Source organism: Carettochelys insculpta, chromosome 11 (genome assembly GCF_033958435.1).
Source record: "Carettochelys insculpta isolate YL-2023 chromosome 11, ASM3395843v1, whole genome shotgun sequence".
NCBI lineage: Eukaryota > Metazoa > Chordata > Testudines > Carettochelyidae > Carettochelys > Carettochelys insculpta.
The window spans coordinates 1,463,535-1,484,104 of NC_134147.1; the positions used below are offsets into that span (position 1 = coordinate 1,463,535).

At 67.1% G+C, this 20,570-nt stretch overlaps 1 protein-coding gene across 2 annotated transcripts in view; it reads left to right on the forward strand.

Annotated features, from left to right (window-relative positions):
• Window positions 1-17,332, forward strand: part of SEMA3F (semaphorin 3F) — a 74,233-nt gene extending 56,901 nt beyond the window's left edge. For both annotated transcript variants that reach the window (XM_075005039.1, XM_075005040.1), the window contains 13 exons: window positions 3,730-3,823; window positions 5,330-5,449; window positions 6,648-6,787; window positions 7,315-7,429; window positions 8,332-8,401; window positions 8,707-8,851; window positions 9,788-10,010; window positions 11,069-11,157; window positions 12,354-12,395; window positions 14,134-14,291; window positions 14,455-14,522; window positions 15,447-15,580; window positions 15,744-17,332. In XM_075005039.1, coding sequence (XP_074861140.1) covers window positions 3,730-3,823; window positions 5,330-5,449; window positions 6,648-6,787; window positions 7,315-7,429; window positions 8,332-8,401; window positions 8,707-8,851; window positions 9,788-10,010; window positions 11,069-11,157; window positions 12,354-12,395; window positions 14,134-14,291; window positions 14,455-14,522; window positions 15,447-15,580; window positions 15,744-16,202 — 1,857 coding nt within the window. In that variant the 3' untranslated portion in view covers window positions 16,203-17,332. The remainder of the gene's footprint in view (window positions 1-3,729; window positions 3,824-5,329; window positions 5,450-6,647; window positions 6,788-7,314; window positions 7,430-8,331; window positions 8,402-8,706; window positions 8,852-9,787; window positions 10,011-11,068; window positions 11,158-12,353; window positions 12,396-14,133; window positions 14,292-14,454; window positions 14,523-15,446; window positions 15,581-15,743) is intronic.
• Window positions 17,333-20,570: the final 3,238 nt, after the last annotated feature.

Here is a 20,570-nt window from a genome sequence, read left to right on the forward strand (position 1 = left end):
CCTGTTTGAACCGTTCATAGTCCCCAGGCTGCAGCCCCTCCAGCCGGCTGAGCACCGCTGCGCCCTTCTGGCCCAGCAAGGGGGTGAGGTGCCGGAGCCACTCATCTGGGGGAACCTCATGCAACTCACAGGCTCGCTCAAAGGCGGTAAGGAACTTGTCCATGTCCCCTGGGTCCTGACACTGGGCCAGCACACGCGTCTCCAAGTGACTGGCCACCCCGAGCCATCTGGCCCTCTCCCTGCTTACCGCAGCTGGGGCCTCTTGGTGTCTCGCCTCCGCCATGGCCCGCTCATGCTCCCGCTCTCGCTCTCTCTCCTTCCGTTCTCGCTCTCTCTCCTCTCTCCTCCCGCTGTGTCTCTTGTAGCTGGCGCTCGTGCTCACGCTCTCTTTCCCGTTCCTGGCGCTCACGCTCTCTTTCCCGTTCCTGGTGCTCCAGTTCCTTTAATTTCACCTCGAGTTCCAGCTGTCGCAGCTCTGCGGCGGGGGACTCTGCCCGCGATGGACCCCCGCTAGCTGAGCGCGACCTGGCGGGCACCGCGTCTGTCTGACGGCGTCGAGCCCCCGCTCCTATCGGAGAATCTGAAATGCTTCCAGGGGGTGACTGGCCACTTCCTGCCGGGACAGGCTCTGGCCCCCCAGATCGGTCATTCTCTTCCAGCTGGGCCTTGGTCGCCTTCCCCACGGTCAGGCCCCTCTCTCTGCACAGCCCCTCTAGCTCTGCCTCCAGGAGTCGGGTATAATCCATCTCCCCGCTGTCTCCCGGGGTATCCACTCACCAGCAGCAGCTGCAGGAATTGCTCTGCTCCCCCTCTGGCTCTTGTGAGGCCCCTTCCTTCTCTTGCACTCAGTCAGCCACTGCTGGGAGCTCATCCGTGGGTGCAGTGCATCCCACTCCTGACACCAGTGTGATGGGGTTCAGGGGTCCCCGTGCACTGCACCCCGTCCGCTGGCAGGAGTGACTCTCACTCAGCAGTTACAACAGGAGGTTTATGAGGCGACAGAGCCCAGCTCAGCACAGAGGTGTCAGTGCAGCCGGCAGAGACAGTCATTCCAACCCGTCCTGGGGAGAGGAGCCCGAGGGGGGCCCCTCTGGGGTGTAGCTTCCCCCCTCGCCAGGCTGGCTGCCCTCCAGCTCCCTCTCCCCACAGCTTCCAACTGCCACCTCCCATTCAAACCCAGCTGGGCTCCCCCTGCTCTGTGTTCAGGGCAGAGGTGTTACCTGCCAGCTCAGGGTACAGCCCCAGGGGTCATCCTTAGCCGCTGGGAGCTGCTCTGCCAGTCACACACATCCAGCTTGGCTATCTCAAGCGCATCCCCCCCCCACTCCATCACAAAGGGGGGGTGCGGCTTTTTCTCGAGTTGTGGCGCCTGACGCTCTCGGGCCTCGTCTCGCAGGTGCTGGAGCGGTGCGGAGCCGCTCGGCCTTTTCGTTCCAGGGCGGTTTGTGCTGGGCCGTCAGGGAGGAGGGACCTGGGAGTACCAGCTACCCAGCAACACGGGCACTGCCAGGCTGGGTCAGAGCCAAGGTGCATCCCACCCACTCTGCCAGGGCCCAGCCCCACCCCATCTGGGAGGTCCCCCAACCTTGGCCGGGGCTGGGTGAGTCTGTCGGCCCCTCCCCTGGCTACGAGAAGGTGCAGAAGCCCAGCTGCTGCCCACGCGAGGGTCTCTGCTCCCAGCGTCGGTCTCCAGCCGCTGGCTCGTGCCCGGCGTGCAGGGTTCCGTGCCCAGCCCGAAGTCACGGTGGGCACGGACGCAGCGAGCCCGTGGCTGGGGGCGCTGATCCGAGAGCCGCAGCCGACCTCAGCGGGGGGAAGGAGGGCCAGGCTGCCGGGGGGCTGGCCTGGGAACCCCAGCGAGGGCAAAGAGCCTCCTGCCAGTTACACAGAGCTCGCTCCCCGCCCTGGCCAGCCCGTCCTGCGGTGCTACAGTGGCTCCTCCTTCTTGCTCTCAGGGGCCGCCCAGAGGCGGGAGAAGCTGGCCAGAGCCTGGGCTGCGTGGAGCCGTCTAGGGTCCCCGGTACATGGAGCGCGTGGCACCACCCAGCCGAGGAGAGTGCCCCCCCACTGGCGGCGTGTGTGCTCTGGGAGGTGCACCTGGCAACAGTCGTTCCACACGAGGGTGGAAAACCCTGCAGCCAACCCAAGAGGCAGGCGGAGGGGAGTGGGCTCAGTCAGTGCGGAGAGGTGGTTAGCCCCGTGTGCGTGAGGAGGTGCACGGGGCGGCTCTCGTGCTGGGCGGCTGGCTCAGGGGCGACTCGGCAGTACGGACCAGTCCGCATTAAATAAAGGCCCCATTCAGCAAAATCCTTGCACACATGCAGAAAATTTGGGCTTAAAAATTTAACACGGTTGCCGACTCTGGCGGTCTGATTGCGAGTCTGGAATATTTGTCTAAAGCACCGGTTGGGGGTACCAAGAGATTGCAGGAGTCTTGGCTTTCAGCCCAGGGATGTTGCTGGGCCTCCTGTCTTCAGAGCAAAGCCTGGAACCAGGCGGTGCCTGCTCCCCGAAGCCTGGAAATTAGAAATCAATGTAAAAGAACTCCACCATTATTATAAGCTTGTTTAAAATCCCCTGGCTTTTAACCCATGTGAGTCTGGCGGGCCAGATTAAGGGTAGTTCCGCGTTTAAGGCTGCAACGTTTGAGCTGAACATGTGCCACACCAGAGCCGTGCTGACCAGGGATGCTTTGCTGACGTGGCCTTTTCTGATGGGTAACCGGTGGCAGTGACTCTTGGCGCTTTCCCACGTCAGGTCGAATGTACAAAGTACACGGGCTGCCACGCTGCCTGGATGCCAACCCAAGGGGCCGTACTTCCTGGCTTGTGCTCTGGGGGGTGGGTGGAACTTCCTGTAATGAAATCACCGGCTCTTGGCGGTAGGACGTAGTCTGAGGGTCAGTGCCATAACCTCATCTCACACTTTGAGCCTCCAACCCCATTTATGTGCAGACACTTGCAGCCCTCGTTTCCTGGGCTTCCTACGGGGCCAGGAGCATGCTATGGCCAAACCCGGCCCCCGCGGACGGCTGGACCTGGTTGTAGTGACAGGACGGGGGCTGTGACGGGGCAGCCCCTGAGCAACCTGGGGCTTGTGCTGCTGAGGGATTCTCTAAGCCCGGCTCTGGGAAGGGAAGGGAAGGGAAGGGAAGGGAACTGGTTAGGCCTCGCCAAGAAAGGGGAACTGGAGTAACCGCCGTCTCCACTCTGCCATACAAGACTTGATGCATCACCAGGGCTTTTGGGGGGCCCTCTGGAACGTGGGGTTAGGTGCTGGAGCTGCGAAGCGACCCCAATCCCATGACCCAGTACCTGGAGGAGGTGCGTTAACCCCAGTGTACTGCTCAGATTCCTCCGGTTCTGTTCTGTCCCAAGGGACCCAGTGGAACCCACCCACCTGCTGGTGTGGGGCTCTGGCCCTGGGAGCGGCACCTAGAGCGAGAAGGTGTCTTCGCTGCAGCCACGGCTGCGAGCCAGCTGGCTTTCCGCTCCGGTGGGAGAGGCTTCAGCGGCCCCAGGTTCAGTTCCGCCTGTCGGTGTTACACCAGTGTTCTCCCTCATGGTCTCTGTTTGCTGTGTGCGGCTGTGGGCTACTAAACAGCTGCCGTGCCCCCCCCCCCCCCCCAGAGCAAGCTGCATTTCCCTGCTGGGTGAGGCAAGCGCTGGGGGGGGCCTTGGTCCTGCAGAAGGACTGGGTGTAACGTGCTCCCTCCTACGTCTCCTCCAGGATTATATCTTCTACCTGGAGCCGGAGAAGCTGGAGTCGGGGAAGGGAAAGTGCTCCTACGACCCCAAGGTGGACAGCGTCTCGGCACTGATAAGTGAGTTCTCTTGTGCCTGGGGCTCCGCCAGGGCTTTCTGAGTTGGCTTTTCCATCCCCTGCTCCCTCAGCTAGCCGGTGCCACAGCTGTGTGGGCAGGGAGGCTGCAGAGCCCTGCCCCAGAGCAGAGCCGTGGGCAGGCCGCTGGGAGGGACCTGCCCCGAGCTGGACGTCTGCCGGGCTGGCAGCACAGAGAGGCGACGAGGGCCCGAGGCTACCCACAGCCTCTCTCTCAGCCCCGTGGCAGTAGCCAAGCAGCCCCCTGCAGCTGGCTGCCCCACAGAAGTATCGGGCAGGACCCGGGTGCCCCACAGCTGTGGGGCCAGCATGCCCCATCCTGCGCTGGGGAGGAGAGGCAGCTGGGCTACCCGGCAGCCCCCTAGCCCGGACGTGGGGAGGGTCCGGAGGGCTGTGGTGAGAGGCACCCAGAGACCCCAGTGATAGGTGCGGGAGGAGCCTGTGTAGACCAGAGTCGGCTCCATCTGCCACCGGTGGGTGCTGGGGAGTCCCCGAGACCTCTCGTTCCCGGCCACCGTCACTCAGGTCCGGCCTCCGGGTGAGTCAGCCCAGCCTGCTGGGAGGTCTCCACCCGCCTCCCAGCCCAGTCCCTGTCCTCGTCCCCGGGCGGGTGGGAACAGCTGCTGCCGAGAGCCACGGAACCGAGCTGTGCCCCAGGCACGTTGGAAGCGCCGGGACCCCTCATCCGATCCCTAGGCCTGTCTCCTCCTGCTCCCCACACTGACCACACACCCCGCTGGCGTCTCTGGGGCGGGAGAAGTGCCCTCTCGGCCGGTGCCAGGCCCCCCCCGGGCAGAGCCTGGCTCCTCGGGGGCGAGGCAGGCCGGGGCAGCGGAATCGCTCTGGGTGGTATTGATGTCCTGTCTGGGCAACAGCTGCGCCGGGCTCCCCGGGAGTGCTGGCCGAAGCTCTCCCTTTCGGCTAATCCCCCTGCCCTCGCTGGGGCTCGGCCGCCTCTGATCCTCTGCCGGCGGGGTGTTGCCTTACAGCAGCCTGGCACAGCATGTCCACCCGGGAGCAGCTGCGGCGCTGGCAGCCAGGCCTGGGAAAGGCTGGGAGGGGGTCAGGCGGGCACTGCGTGGGAGACGCAGCAGGGAAGAAAGGCCGTGCTCCCGGGCTCCCCTGCCCACCGGCAACGCCCTGGGCCTGGCGCCAGCCAGTGAGTCAGCACATGAGCAGCTTCCCTCGGGCAGGCCCAGGGCGGCAGCCGCGAGCCAGGGAGCAGCACGCGGGACTGGCGGTCCCTGGCCTGGGGCTGTGCCACCTACGATGGACAAGGGCAGCGAGGCCCTGCCAGCTCCTGGGAGCCCCAGTTGTCTCCTGGGGGCTGTTCCAGAGCACAGGACACCCAGGCAGAGGCCGAGCCCCTGGCCACTGGGCAGCCCCCACTTGGGTAGGGGTGGGGCAGGACACGGGGCTGCCTGAGGAGGGGCTGGGGAGCCTCGGCCCAGCTCGGGCCGTCCCTGCTGACCCCCCTCTGCCCCCACAGATGAGGAGCTCTACGCGGGTGTCTACATCGACTTCATGGGCACGGACGCCGCCATCTTCCGCACCATGGGCAGGCAGGCGGCCATGCGCACCGACCAGTACAACTCCCGGTGGCTAAATGGTGAGTCCGCCCACAGGGGCTGGGCTCTGGCTCCAGGCTTCCTGGGGGGGCAGCCATGGTCTCGTGCCAGCGTGGGGCGGGCAGCCTGGGGCACAGCGTTCGCATGCCAGGCAGCGCTGGTGCCGGGGGCTCCGTGCGGGAGCGGGTAGGTTGCATTTTAAGTAGGGTGGCGTGAGTGACAATCTTCGCTCAGCTTCCCGCCAAGCTCCCTCAACTCAGCTTTGTACCCCAGCCCCAGCTGGGAGCTGGCACCTGGGCAGTGCCACCCCCGTGGCTGCTTCCGGCGCTCCCTAGAACCTCGCGAGCGCCAAATGCACATCACCCCCTTCAGGCAGCTCACCCCTCTGTGCCTGGGCCACCAGCGTGACTTCCCTCCTGGCACCTGGCCCTCCGTAAAGGGCTCTTCCCGAAGCGCCCCGCACGGCCTGGGGGATGCGCCACTGCCGACTGGAGTACTGCAGAGCCCAGTCCTGGCACGGGAGCAGCACGGGACTGATGCCGATCCCTCACTCGGCCTGTGTGGGACTGGCCGGACCAGGCTGCGGGGAGGCATGGATGGCTCCGTCTGGAGCCATAGACGGTTGTGCATGGGGCTACACAGATGGGTTTGGGGGTGCTGGCCCACCAACCCAGCACGTCTCTCCTGCTCCCCTGCCTTCCTGGCTGCACCCAGCTGGGAGCTGCGCCTTCCCCCCCGTAGCACCTGCACCTGCGGGAAAGCAGCAGTGACAGCTGAGTAAACCAAAGCTGGAGCCATCGGATTACGTCTCTGGGCACAGTAGCTGCAGCTGAGGAGGCCCGAGCTGTCACCAGGGGCTCAGAGGGCGTTGATTGATGACGGGCGGACATTCGAGCAGGAAGAGCGCTGGTCACTCCAGTTCCAGCTGCCACACGCTCAAGCCTCCTGCTTCCAGTTGTTGAAAACGGCTGGAGCTTCTGGGCTGAGATGCCCCAGGCGCGGGCTCCTGCCTGCGAGAGGCTGTCCGCCAGCAGGAGCACAGAGCCGGCCAGCCCTCCCCACCCACCAAGACAGGGACCTCCCTAGCTAATGCGTTCCGCTTCCCTGGCCTCCTTGTCAGCTAGGAGCAGAGGACAGCACGTTGGGAAGTGGTACAGGGAAACTGAGGCCGCTCTGCCGAGAAGCCCCAGGGGAGCACGCAGGTCCCTGGCCTCACGGCGCTGGCATGTCTGGTTGCAGACCCGGCCTTTGTTCACGTCCAGCTCATCCCGGACAGCGCCGAGAGGAACGACGACAAACTCTACTTCTTCTTCCGGGAGAAATCGGCCGACGCGCCGCAGAGCCCCGCCGTCTACTCCCGCATCGGGCGCATCTGCTTGGTAGGTACCGGATCCCTGGGGCGCCTCCCCCACGCCCCCCGGCAGAGCTGCTGCCCCGGTATCAGTGGCACCCCCACCTGGGACTGGAGCCCCCCCGCTGTCCCCTGCAGATAGAGTGCCTGCAGCGCCCCCTGCTGGGACAGGCTGGGGTTGCAGTACCTGGGCGTCCCCCCCTGACAGCCATTGGTCCTGCCCTGTGCCCCCCAGCGCCCCCTGCTGGGACAGGCTGGGGCTGCAATACCTGGGTGCCCCCCCACAGCCATTGGTCCTGCCCTGTGCCCCACAGCGCCCCCTGCTGGGACAGACTGGGGCTGCAGTACCTGGGCGTCCCCCCCCCTGACAGCGCCCCCTGCTGGGACAGGCTGGGGCTGCAATACCTGGGTGCCCCCCCACAGCCATTGGTCCTGCCCTGTGCCCCACAGCGCCCCCTGCTGGGACAGGCTGGGGCTGCAGTGCCTGGGCGCCGGGGGGGAAGCCCGTGCCCGTGGGGCGTGCCGGGGTCCTGAGGGTGGCGTTCCCCCCTTTAGAATGACGACGGAGGTCACTGCTGCCTGGTCAGTAAGTGGAGCACGTTCCTGAAAGCGCGGCTCATCTGCTCGGTGCCGGGGCCCGACGGGATCGAAACCCACTTCGACGAGCTCCGTAAGGGCCGGCAGCCGCCGGGGGGCTGGGGCACTGCCAGGGGGCGTTGGGGAGGGGTGGGAGCTCACTACGGACCCCAGGCCTCTGTGCAGTCCGGCTGCAGCGTCTCTGAGAAGGGCAGCCCCACGCCCGGGTCCCAGCCCCTCCTGCGGCGTTCACAGGGGCCCTTCCTCCCCAGAGGGGCCGGCCATGGGGCTGGCAGCTTGTCAGCGCCCTCCGCAGCTCCGGCTAGGCGGTTTGCACCCCAGAGCAGGACGCACCGCCCCATCGCGGCAGGCTGGCTGCACTTGGCTTGCCTGGATCAATTCCTCCCAGTGCCCAGCAGCTCCCCCTGCTCTGGGGGGACACGCCCCAGCCTGCAGTCTCCCCACCAGTGCACGCCTGCTGCCAAGTCCCCCCGGAGGAGCTGGGCGTTTGTGATGGGGTTCAGGGGTCCCCCTGCACTGCACCCCGTCCGCTGGCAGGAGTGACTCTCACTCAGCAGGTACAACAGCAGGTTTATTAGGCAACAGAAGCCCAGTTTCTCACAGAAGCGACAGCACAGCAGCCAGAGACAGTCCTTCCAACCCGTCCTGGGGAGAAGACCCCGAGGGGTGCCCCTCTGGGGTGTAGCTTCCCCCCTCCTCAGGCTGGCTGCCTTCCAGCTCTCCCTTTTCCTCCCTCTAACTGCCGCCCCCGATTCAAAACCAGCTCAGCTCCTCCCTGCTCTTTGTTCAGGCAGAGGTGTTACCTGCCAGTTGTAGCCCCAGGGTCATCCTTAGCCACTGGGAGCCGCTGCTTGTCTCTCACATCCAGCCTGACTCACACACGCACCCCCCCCACTCCATCACACCGTTCCACCCCCAGCTTCCCCACGCCTGGGGCATCTCCCTGGCTGCTGACACTTGCTCTGCTCCCCACAGAGGACGTGTTCGTCCACCAGACGCAGGACGTGAAGAACCCCGTCATCTACGCCGTCTTCGCGGCCTCTGGGTGAGCCCCCCGGAGGGCAGGGGGAGGTCTCTGGAGGCCCCACACCTGCTGAGTGATGGTGTCCCTGGGGGAGGACAGGCCTCGGCCGTTGGGGGTCACTTGTGGGGTGCAGGGCACTCTGATCAGACCCGTCCTCACTGCACAGAGGGTTCTGGGTCAGGCAGGAGGGGATTTGCAGCCCTAGACGCCCCCCTCTCCTGCCTCTGCCAGGCCCAGGAGTGGGGAGCCCCTCTTAGCCCCCCACGCTGGCCGGATGGGCTTGGCAGAGGTGCCCTTGGGCGTAATGCGACCCCCCCCCCCGCCAGCTCTGTGTTCAAAGGCTCTGCTGTGTGCGTGTACTCCATGGCCGACATCCGCATGGTCTTCAATGGCCCCTTTGCCCACAAGGAGGGACCCAACTACCAGTGGGTGCCGTACACGGGCAAGATGCCGTACCCGCGCCCCGGCACTGTAAGTACGGCTGGGCCCTGCGCCCGCATGCGTGGCCAAGGCTGCAGTGGGGCCCTGGTGGGTGCCAAGGGTCGGGGGCGCACCCCCGAGTGCCCAGGGCTGTGTGTCCAGGCAGGGGCCTGTGATGGGGTTCTGGGGTCCCCAAAGCTCTGCACCCTGTCCGCAGGCAGGAGAGTCTCTCACTCAGCAGGAGAACAGCGGGTTTATTAGCCGACAGGACACAGCATTGTACAGAGCATTGTACAGCAGGCAGAGACAGCCAGTCCAATCCATGTTGGGGAGAGGAGGCCCCGAGGGGCCCCCAGAGCCGGGGCCTGGCCCCCTCCTTTGCCTCGCTCTCCCTCAGCCCAGACTAACTGCTTCCAACTCCCAGTTCCAATTCAAACCCCTCAGGCTCCACCTCCTCCTTTGTCTGCAGTACAAAGGTGTTACCTGGTTGTCAGGGTTACCCTCAGCAGGAGCCCCACACCCTCTGTGAGCCACACACACACACACAGGTATCCCCCACTCCATCACAGGGCCTCACCTGAGCAGGGGGCTGCCCTGTCCCCCAGAGTGATGGGGGGTGGCAGACAGGCTGCGGCCGTGGAGGGGAGGGGCCCAGCATGGGGCAGGGCTGGAGCCAGACCACTAAGGGGGCTGGGCCACGTGGGGGGAGGCGGGGTGGCATGGGACATCCCCGGGGAGGGGATGGCACAGGCTGAGCCAGGCCATGGGGAAGAGGGGAGCTGGGCCATGCTGGGAGGGAGAGTGGGGGCTGGGCCGTGCTATGGGGAGACGGGGGGCTGGGCCGTGCCGGGGGAGGGGCAGGGCTGGGCCGTGCCATGGGGGGGCTGGGCTGGGCTGGTCTGGGCTGTGCCAGGGGAGGGGCAGGGGGGCTGGCACAGGCTGTGCTGCCAAGGGGCTGGCGTCTCACCTGCCTGCTCTGCGCGTCAGTGCCCCGGAGGCACCTTCACCCCCTCCCTGAAGTCCACCAAGGATTACCCCGACGAGGTGATCAACTTCATGCGCAGCCACCCGCTGATGTACCAGGCCGTGTACCCCCTGCACCGCCGCCCGCTGGTGGTGCGCAGCAACGTCCGCTACAAGTTCACCACCGTGGCCGTGGACCAGGTGGATGCAGCCGACGGGCGTTATGAGGTGCTTTTCCTGGGCACAGGTACCCGCAGACGTGCGCTGGAGAGACATGCTGGGCGGGGGGCAGGGCAGGGCAGGGCGCTGAGCCCAGCTGGCCAGGTCAGTGGTGCCGCATGCTCCCCGTTAGACCTGCCCGGCTCGAGCCAGGTTGTACCCGGGGGGCTGCATGCAGGGCCAGGCTGGCACCTGAGTAGCCCCAGCCCCCATCTCCATGCAGGTGCCAAGCTGGGCAGCCTACTCCATGCTGGGCCCCATGTGGGGCCAGAGCCATCTGGGGCAGTGCCGTCCCAGCCCCTCTTGGGGAGCCCAGTCTCCGGCTGCCAGCCGGCCTGGGGCGCCCAGCCAGCACTGCCCACGGGGGGCAGGGAACGCGAACAACCCAGCCAACCCCCACCTGGCCCGCGGGGTAACGAAGTGCCCCGGCTCAGCTGCTACTTTCCCGTGTGGGCGGGGGGCCGAAGGGGCTGCAGCTGCCCGGTGCCCGGATGAAGACAAACATGCCGGCAGCCCCCCAGGGAGCTAGGTGCTGCCCATCTGTGCTCCCCACCCCCCGGCAGCCTGCCCCCCAGCCCTTGGGCCATAGTCCCAGACAGCTGTGTCCTGTGCTTCTGCTGCTGCCCCCCATCCCGAGGCAGCTGCTCGGCGCCACAGGGCGGACACTCTCCGGGCACCCAGGGGCTCTGGGCCAGCCGGTGCCAGGTACCAACCTCAGCTGGAGCCGCGGGTTGTGCAGCGCCCATGTGTGTGGGACCCAGCTGTGGGGCAGACGTTGCTGTTCTCCTGGGGGTGCTGCCTGCAGAGCCCCCGTTTCCCCCACCAGCCCAGCAAGGCTCTGCCTCGCAGCCCCCCAGCCAGCCTGGAGCCGGAGCCAGGCAGCGCAGGGCTCAGGGGCTCCAGGCCTGGTGGGTCACCCAGGGGAAGGTGTTGCCCTGGTCTGGGAGTCAGGGCTGGTCCCGCGGCCCTTGCGCCGGTCTCGTCCCGGCCTCCCACGGAGCACCACCGTGGCCGTGGCCCTGGCCCAGGCAGCGCAGGGCAGGGGGCCCATCCTGCGTGGCGCTGAGTGCCGGCTGTGCCTTGCAGATCGTGGCACGGTCCAGAAGGTGATTGTCCTGCCCAAGGACGACCTGGAGACGGAGGAGCTGATGTTGGAGGAGGTGGAAGTGTTCAAGGTGAGGCCTTCTGGCCCTGTGTGTACTGAACTGTCAGGCCTTGCTGTGCCACTTCCCGCCCCCCCCCGCCTGGGACATCTTCCCCCTGCCCCCACCCGGCCTGGGACAGCCCCACCCCCGCCCGCCTGGGACAGCCCCACCCCCGCCCAGCCTGGGACAGCTCCCCCCTGCTCCCGCCCGCCTGGGACAGCCCCACCCCCGCCCAGCCTGGGACAGCTCCCCCCTGCTCCCGCCTGGCCTGGGGCAGCCCCACCCCCGCCCGCCTGGGACATCTTCCCCCTGCTCCCGCCTGGCCTGGGGCAGCCCCACCCCCGCCCGCCTGGGACATCTTCCCCCTGCTCCCGCCTGGCCTGGGGCAGCCCCACCCCCGCCCGCCTGGGACAGCTCCCCCCTGCTCCCGCCTGGGACATCTTCCCCCCTGCCCCCGCCCGGCCTGGGACAGCTCCCCCCTGCTCCCGCCTGGCCTGGGGCAGCCCCACCCCCACCCGCCTGGGACATCTTCCCCCTGCTCCCGCCTGGCCTGGGGCAGCCCCACCCCCGCCCACCTGGGACAGCTCCCCCCTGCTCCCGCCTGGCCTGGGGCAGCCCCACCCCCGCCCGCCTGGGACATCTTCCCCCTGCTCCCGCCCGGCCTGGAACAGCTCCCCCCTGCTCCCGCCTGGCCTGGGGCAGCCCCACCCCCGCCCCCCTTGGGACATCTTCCCCCTGCCCCCACCTGGCCTGGAACAGCTTCCGCCCCCGCCCGGCCTGGGACAGCTCCCTCCCCACCCCACCCCCCTGGCCTGGGACGGCCCCCAACCACCCACCAGGCCTGGGACAGCTCTCCCTCCCTTGCTCCCAATCCCAGCTGGGCCCAGCTCCCTGCCCCCACCCAGGGGACCCTCCCTTCCTCCCAGTGCCCCACACAGCTCATCTGCAGGTGCAGAGCAGGCACCTGGGCCCTGACCTACCCCACGCCAGCACCAGGAGGAGGTGTCAGCAGCCCAGGGCGCTGTGTTTCTGCCCTTCTGTCCTCCAGCCTGGCCGGTGGCAGTTGGGGTGCACATCCTGCCCCTTGCTGGGGAGAAGGGGGTCAGAGCCAACAGAGTCGCGTCAGATACTGTCTCTGAGCCCCCTTGCTCCCTGTGCTCGGGGAGTGGCTCGGTGGGGGCAGAAGGGCCAGGACTCACCGCTGGGCCACCACGCTCTCGTTCCAGGTTCCAGCACCCATCGAGACCATGACCATCTCCTCCAAGAGGGTGAGTCAGCAGTGTGCTGCGGGGGGCAGGGGTGGGGCTGGGAGCTCCCAGGGCTTGCCCACTATGGGAAGCTGCCAGCCTAGCCACCTCGGTCATGCCTGCTGAGGAGGGATGGAGAGCTCACCTGTGGTCCTCATTGGACCAGGGCTGACCAAGTGTCCCCAGGAGCTTCCGTCTTCCCCTGCTCAATGGAGCCAGGGGCTCAGACGGGCTCTGTCTCTAACTCGCTGAGGCAGGGCCGCTGTGTGATAGGAGATCCCAGCCGGGAGTTCAGAGGGACCAGCTCAGAGGCAATGAGCAGAGTACACCAGAGACTCACTCGCTCTGTCTTAGCCGAGAGCTCCACTGGCCCCAGGCGAGGCCGATTCCAGGCTGTCGGGGCTGCGTCCCCACTCTGACCCACCGAGTGCAGAACGTCAGGGCTTGCAAACCTGAAAAATCCCTTCCCTGTAACGGCTCTGCAGGAAGAAAAGCTCCCCCAGGTCACAGATTCCCTGACCCTGGGGGTCACCGCCGCCGCCACCCACATGAGAAAACCCCACATGTGAGACGTCTCCCTGTGGGTACCCCAAGCTCTGAGCCTTCCCTCAGGAGAGAGCTTGGGACCAAAGAGCTGCAGTGTGACAGCCGACCTGTCACTCCACGGCCTGAATAACCACAAGCCTGGCCCAGAGCAGTGCCTTAAAAAAGCAACGTATTCACAAAACCGCAACACGGAGAAATCCCCAGACAGCAAATAACCCCCCAGAGTCGCGGGATGTAATAACAACGCCAGCGTTTGGCTGCAGCCCCGAGAATCACTTCCCTGGGGTTCAGCAGAGAAGTCACAGAGTGCAGGGGAAAGAAAGCAAATGCGCGAGCGCCTGAGGGAGGCCTCACCAGTTCCAAAGAACCACAGCCTGGTGGCATCTGCCTGAGCCTTCCCGGCCCCGTGTGCCGAGGAGGAGACGGCCAGGAGAGTTACAGGATTCGTCCCAGCTGCTTGGGGGCAATCGTCCCTTTGGCCCCCTGCGTCAGCCTCCCAGACAAAGACCCCCCCTCAGCCTGCAAATGTTCTCGGTGTGAAAGACTTTCTCTTACCTGCCGCCCCCATGGGGTGGGGAGAGAGAGAGAGAGAGAGAGAGAGAGAGAGCCCTCCAAGGGTTTGCGATGTAGTGGGGGATAGGTGTGTGTCTCACAGAGGGTGTGAAGCTCCTGCTGAGGGCAACCTGGCGACCAGTGACACCTCTGAGCTGCAGACAAAGGAGGAGGTGGAGCCTGAAGGGTTTGAATTGGAGATGGGAGTTGGAAGCAGTGAGTCTGGGCTGGGAGAGAGAGAGACCAAGGAGGGGGCCAGGCCCCGGCTCCGGGGGCACTTGGGGCCTCCTCTCCCCAGCATGGATGGGACTGGCTGTCTCTGCCGGCTGCACTGACTCCTCTGTATGATGCTGTGTCCTGCCAGCTAATAAACCCACTGCTCTCCTGCCGAGTGAGTCACTCCTGCCTGGGATGGGGCGCAGGGCCTGGGGACCCCGAACCCCATGACCTGGTTTACCCTCTCCCTGCATTCGTTCATGACACAGGGACCCAGGCCCATCCCCTGGCCACTCTCCATCCGCCGCATCCTGTCACCGTGCGCCAGGGTGGCTGGCAGCCCAGCCTCATTCCCAGCTTCCCCTGGGGTGCCAGGCTGAGGGAGGGGGACGCTGCAGGTCTGCCCCGGCGGAGGGGCTCACTGCATCCTCTCTGCCCTCCACAGCAACAGCTGTATGTGGCCTCGGCCGTGGGCGTGACGCACCTGGCCCTGCACCGCTGCCACGTGTACGGGGAGGCCTGCGCGGACTGCTGCCTGGCCAGGGACCCCTACTGCGCCTGGGACGGCAAGGCTTGCTCCCGTTACTCAGCATCCTCCAAGAGGTACGGCACTGCCCGAGTGCCGGGGAGGGCTGGGACTCGGCCCCAGTCCCCTGGGTACCTATGGGGGATGGATGACTCAGCCCCACACGATGTGGGGGCTGCCCAGGGCTGGGGGTGCCTCCGACTGAGCAGCCTCCGATTTGCCCCTTCTCCCACCCCACAGGCGGAGCCGGCGCCAGGACGTGCGGCATGGCAACCCCATTCGCCAGTGCCGGGGCTACAACTCCAACGGTGAGTAGGGCCAGCTGGCTGCCTCGCACCTGCAGCGGGGCTGTCCTGCACGGGGAGGCGCGGGAGAGGGGGTGTGAGCCAGGAGAGGGGGCACCCGGGCCGGCGAATGAGTCGCAAGGCTGGCCGGCCGGCCGGACCCCCAGTAGCAGGGAGAGGTGGCATTGCTGGATGAATACCTTGGCAAGGTGCATGTGGAGGTTGGAGGGATGTACCCAGTGCCTGGGCAGGGCTGCGGGGCAGGTGGGCGGAGGATGGAGCCGTAGGTGGGGGGGATATTAAATTGCAGGGCTCCATGTCTCGCGTAGGTGGGTTGTGGGGCAGAGAAGAATGAGGGAGACGGGCTCTGATGGGGTGGGGCTGGGCGGATGGATATGCTGGGGGGGGGGCTGGGTGGAGGGGGGCTGGGGGGCTGGGCAGATGGCTGGGGATGGATGTGCCAGGTGGAGAGACGGAGCAGAGCGAAGGTGGATAAACAGGAACTGCCCCCCCCCCCCCCCCCCGGGTCAGACCAAAGGGCCGTCCAGCCCAGTGTCCTGTCTGCCGGCAGCAGCCAGTGCCAGGGCCGCCGAGGGAGGAAAAAGGGGGACCAGCAGTGACCCTGCCCCTGTGGCTCATTCCCACTGTCTGGCGAGCAAAGGCAGGGAACACCAGCCTTGCCAGCGTGGCCATTAGCCATGGACGGACTTGGCCCTTCACAGCCTCGCCCGCTGGCTACGCTGGGCGGGCACCTGGGCGGGGTGGAGGGAGGCAGGGTGGCCGCGTGGGACGGCTGGACGCAGACAGAGCGTGGAAGGTGCGACGTGCCCAGCGAAGGCAGGCTGCTGGCGTCCCTGGCTGGGCCGGCTCCCCGGGTGGGGTCCTGCCAGAGTCCCTATGTTGTCACCATCTGTCACCCAACCTCCCGTCTCCCCTCCCGCTCCCCAGCCAACAAGAACGCGGTGGAGGCCGTCCAGTACGGGGTGCAGGGCAGCACGGCCTTCCTGGAGTGCCAGCCCCGCTCCCCGCAGGCCACCGTCAAGTGGCTGCTGCAGAAGGACAGCGGCGACCGGCGGAAAGAGGTAGGCGCAGCTGGGACCCCACGCCGGTGTGGTGGGGAGGGGGCATCACGCTGGGATGGCAGCGGTGGGGGAGGCTTGCAGGGGTTCCCCCTGTGGCCCCCTGCCATGCCCAGCTCTCAGCCCTTCTAACCCTCTTCCGGCCCTGGGCGTCTCTCCTGTCCAGCTGCGCATGGAGGCCCGGGTGCTGCGGACGGAGCAGGGGCTGCTGTTGCGGTCCCTGCAGCTCTCCGACAGCGGCATCTACTCCTGCACGGCCACTGAGAACAACTTCAAGCACACGGTGGCCAAGGTGCGGCTGCACGTGCTGAGCAGTCAGACCGTCCACAGCGTGCTCGTCCAGGCGGAGGCCCCCGCCCTGCAGGCCGATGGCCAGGTCTCTGCCTCCGCGCTGGGCATGCGGGCTGGCCTCCCTGGCGCCCAGGGCCCCCACTACCAGGACCTGGTGCAGCTCCTCACCCAGCCTGAAATGGGACTCATCAACCAGTACTGCCAGGGCTACTGGCGCCATGTGGCCTCCAGCCACAAGGAGGCGCTGGCCGGCCTCAAGGCCAAGGAGCTGCAGGACCAGAAGAAGCCTCGAAACCGCCGGAATCACCAGCCAGATTTGGACCAGCTCACATGAAACCGCCGCCAGGGACTTTGTAATAACAGTGCTATATTTCCCCTTTTAATATTAAAAAATATCTATAAATATATATATATATAAATATATACATACACACACACTGCCCCACTCCCTTCCAAGACAGTATTTATTTGTAGGTTGTACATAGCCCATGGGAGACGCGGGCCCACCCCCTTGCCCGACAGCCCGCTGGGTAAGACAGCCCAGCCAGCCACGTTTCTCTTCCCAACTCCTGTGGCACTGTACCACAAAAGGCAGGCCCAGAGCAGGCGCGTGGGGCTGGGGTAACGCCCCCCACCCTCCCGTTCCTCATTCAATGATGCTCACGTAGGTATCAGCCAGCACTGGCCTTGCCCTGCCAAGCCAGAGTCCTGGCGTGTGGAGGGGGGCGTGGTGGGGCTCTCACTGTCGGGAGCCTGGGCAGCCAGCCCCCTTGGGCCAGAGGTGCGGGGGGTGGGGAACTTCTTAGCCTCAGCACGGCCAATACCCTGGTGCCAAGGGCGCTGCGTGAGGCGTGGGCTGGCAGGGAGAGGGGGGTGGGCCCCTCCAGGGAGCCAGGCACCCCAGGGCGGAACGTCCCCAGGAGCCTGGCGCCCATCCTGGACACACCTGTGGCACAACTCCCCTGAAGAGCCCGGCTGGGGGTGGGGAGCGGTGTGCCTCTTGGCTGCCCAGAGATGCCATTCCTGGATGACCCACCAGGGCATGTGGGGGGCTGAGGGCACCAGCCTGGCTGCTGGACTCACCTCAGTCCTGCAAGGAGCCCGAGCTGCTGGGCAGGGGCTGTGGGGCTCTCTGGCAGCTGGCCCTGCAGCCACTGGGTCCAGGCAGGCAGCAGGAGGGGTGGGGCTGGCAGGAGCTACTCTCCTCCGGTGCCCAACATGCCCAGGGGGCAGGGCTCTTCCTGGCTCCGCAGGCCCAGGGCAGCTGGCACAGGGGCCAGGGCAGTTGACTGGAGGAACAAGCGGGGCAGCGCTCCCAAGCCCCGTGCGTCTCAGCAGACAGTGCGGGGCCTGGGGCGAGGAGAACGGGCAGGCAGAGGGAGCGCGGTTCCAGGCCATCAGCCACCTGGCCAGCCGGGGCCTTCTCCCAGATTGCCCTTGGGAGAGTAAGTGCTCACTCCGTGCCTCAGTTTCTCCACCTGGTTCTCGCTCATTAGCCGTTGCCCCCCCCTCCCCCAGCTGCTGGGCCTGGCAGCCCCAGGCTCCGGGCAGAGGGGCAGCTGGCCCGAGCACGGGGCAGGCACGTGATGCTCTGGGCAGTGCAGTCCTGGTGAGCAGCTCCGACCCGTCCCTGACTCCTGCCCTGCGCGAGGGCAGCATCTCTGGGGGGGGCGGGTCTGGCCTCCCAAAGGCACCGATTCAGGCCCAAGGCCTCCCACGGCACCCAGAGGGCTGTGTCACCGCAGCTACTGCTGAAATGCAGCTGCCTCGGGGGTGCAGCTGTGCCTGGCCCTGTGAGGCAGCGGTTGGGTGCCAGCCGCCTGGGGCAGGGGCAGGCTGCTGGTGCCGCCATGGTGTGTATCAGGCCTGTGCTCAAAGCCCCTGCCTGAAGGGGCTGCTTCTCCTGGGGGTGCCCAGCTCCCTGCCAGGGGAGCACCGCCAGAGGCCAGCTGGGGTCTGGGGGGGGCTGGTTTGTGGGAGCCCCAAGCAGGTGGCCCCATCCCCTCACCGCCAGCTCAGGCTGGGTCTCTGGGCGACGCAACAGACCGTGGCCTCCCCGCCCCCTGCCATCCGTGACAGTTCGGGGGGGGGGGGGGGCGGCGCTTTGCCACCAGCTGAGAGTCCAGCCCCTCAGCATCGGGGTCCACCCCCGGCTAGCCTGGGACAGTGCCATGGTCACGAGCAGCGCTACCTCCAGGCCGGCTGCCTGCACCAGCGTGAGTAGCTGTACGTCACGGCACCGCAGCTCGGCCCTGTGATGGCCATGGCCTGCGCTGGGCAGGAGCAATAAACACTGGCTTTGGTTCCGGAGACCCTGCCTCTTCCTTGGGCCTCGCCGCCGCCCCTCCCTTGGAGCTGGCCTGGGGCTGGTGGGACTTCGCTAGGGGCCAGGCGCTAGCTAGGGGCCCCCTAGGGCCTGCACCCGGGAGAGGCCAAGAGCCTACTACTGCTGCTGGGGGTGAAGCAGGTGCTTGAGCGCCCTCAGCACAAGCCAGGCTTTCAGCAGCCAGCCCGGGCTGGGCTGCCTGGCAGCGACGCTTACAGAGGGCAGGCGCAAGCAGAGCCCACGGGCCTCGGCTAAGCTCGGGCGGTGCCTGGGGAAACGGCTGCGGACACCAGCCTGCACCCACTGGAAGGGGGCCCAAGCAGCCCTGCCACTTGGGCGGGCACTGGAGGGCGTAGCCTGAACGCAGGGCTGGAGAGTGGGTGGGGGTCTGGCCCGGCTGGGCAAATGGGCCAGTGTGTCGGGCCACGGGGCAGAGCCAGGAGCCCCTGGGGTGGGCAACATGGTGGTTCATGTGCGTGCCAGGGTTACTCGGGGCTGGGTGTGAATGGAGCCGTTCGGAGGGTGTTTGTTCCCTGAGAGGCAGAGCCCGGGGTGGGGACGAGACAGGCCGGAGCCAGCGAGCTTGGCAGGGCTAGAGCAGAAGGGGGTCACGCGGGGTGGCTGGGGGGATGGCCAGCACGCTCGCCGCTTGGGCCTTGTGAGTCCCGGGCCACCCCAGCCGCCACCTGAAAGCTGGGGGCAAAGCAGGAGCCCCCCCCCACCCCCCCAGGCCACCTGCATGACAACCTACTACTGCTGTCAGTCACTGCAGCCTTGGGTGGCAGAGGTCTTTGCACGGGCTCTGGCGGCCCCAACCCAGCCGGGGGGGGAGGGGGGGTGTCCTGAATCAGCCACCACAGCCAGCACTCTCGGGGGTCCCAGCTGGCCAGTTTGCGGAGCCTGGAAGTGGAGCCAAAGAGCCGAACCAGTCAGGACCAGTCAGGTTGCAAAGCCAGGCGCTCGGCGGGCTGGGCTGGGCGCTGTCAGGCCAGCCCCGGGGTGCCTGCGGGGGACCGTCGCTGCCACGCCTGCGCCGGTTTCGGAGCACGGGCGCCCAGGGCAGTTGGTGCCCGGCCCAGAGGCGCGTGTGGGAGGGGAGAAAGGCGGAGCTCACAGTTCAGGGTGACCAGCGCTGCCCTGGGTGGTTTGCTGCTGGCCCTGCCTCTGCCCCTGCGGTCCTGTGTGCTGCCGGGCAAGTCACTTAATGCCTCCATGCTGCTGCCGGGGGTTGGGGGGTGCAGCTCACGGTGCCGCAGAGCTGCAGCAGCAGGGCAGTGTTCAGCCCACCCGAGCTCTGCACGCCAGGGGACCTGGCCCGCTGGAAAGCAGCTCAGTCCAGCCCCAGCGTCTGGGCACCAGGCCACGGTGCCGAGGAGAGTGCTGGACCCAGGGAGCCCGAGGCGTTACCACTCCCTGGTTGCTGGCCGACACCAGCCAGAGCTCCACGCTCAGCCTCCAGGAGGCCCCTGGCAAACTGCTGGTGCTTGAGGCCAAGGGCTGGGGGGCATTGGGCAGGAACCGCAGGCGTAACACCGAACCGGAGCGGAGCAGGCCCTGGTGTACACACCAAGCCGCTTTCACAGGGCCTCACGCCGGCAAAGCCGGGCGGGACACAGCTGGCGTGCGGGCCTGCCCCCTTCCGCCCAGCCGGGCGTGGGAAGGTGTGTCACGGCCGGGCGGCTGGCCAAGCAGATGGGCATGGGAAGCACAGTGCTGGGCGGGCAGCGGGGGCCAGCAGAACTCACGCGCCGGGGAAGCTGAGTCACAGCTGCTCGGCACTGGCGCCAGGGCCCTGCAAGGAGGGACCCAGCGAATTCCCCGTCTGTCACACCTGGCCGGGAGGCGGGAGCGCCTGGCATCGCCGGCCTTCAGGGCAGCCCTGTGCCTCAGTTTCCCCGAAAAAACTGCCTCAGTGACTGCGTGGGCGGGGGGACAGGGGAGTGAGCAAATTCCCAACAAGCCCTCCCCCCCCCGTCCCCCTCCCGTGTGGCTCCACGACTCAGGATGAATAACCACAGTGCTCCTGTGTCTCCCCCTCCCATCCCAGCCCCCCCCCGGCAGTGCCCCCTTCCAGGACCCCCCAGCCAGCACCCGTCCCCCCCCCACAGCACCCCCTGCCAGGATCCCCCCGCCATCGCTCCTGTTCCCCCCCCACAGCGCCCCCTGCCGGGATCCCCCCACCATCGTTCCTGTTCCCCCCCCCACAGCGCCCCCTGCCAGGATCCCCCCACCAGCGCTCCTGTTCCCCCCCCCACAGCGCCCCCTGCCGGGACCCCCCCACACACACCCAGTGCTCCTGTTCCCCCCCCCACAGCGCCCCCTGCCAGGATCCCCCCGCCAGCGCTCCTGTTCCCCCCCCCCACAGAGCCCCCCGCC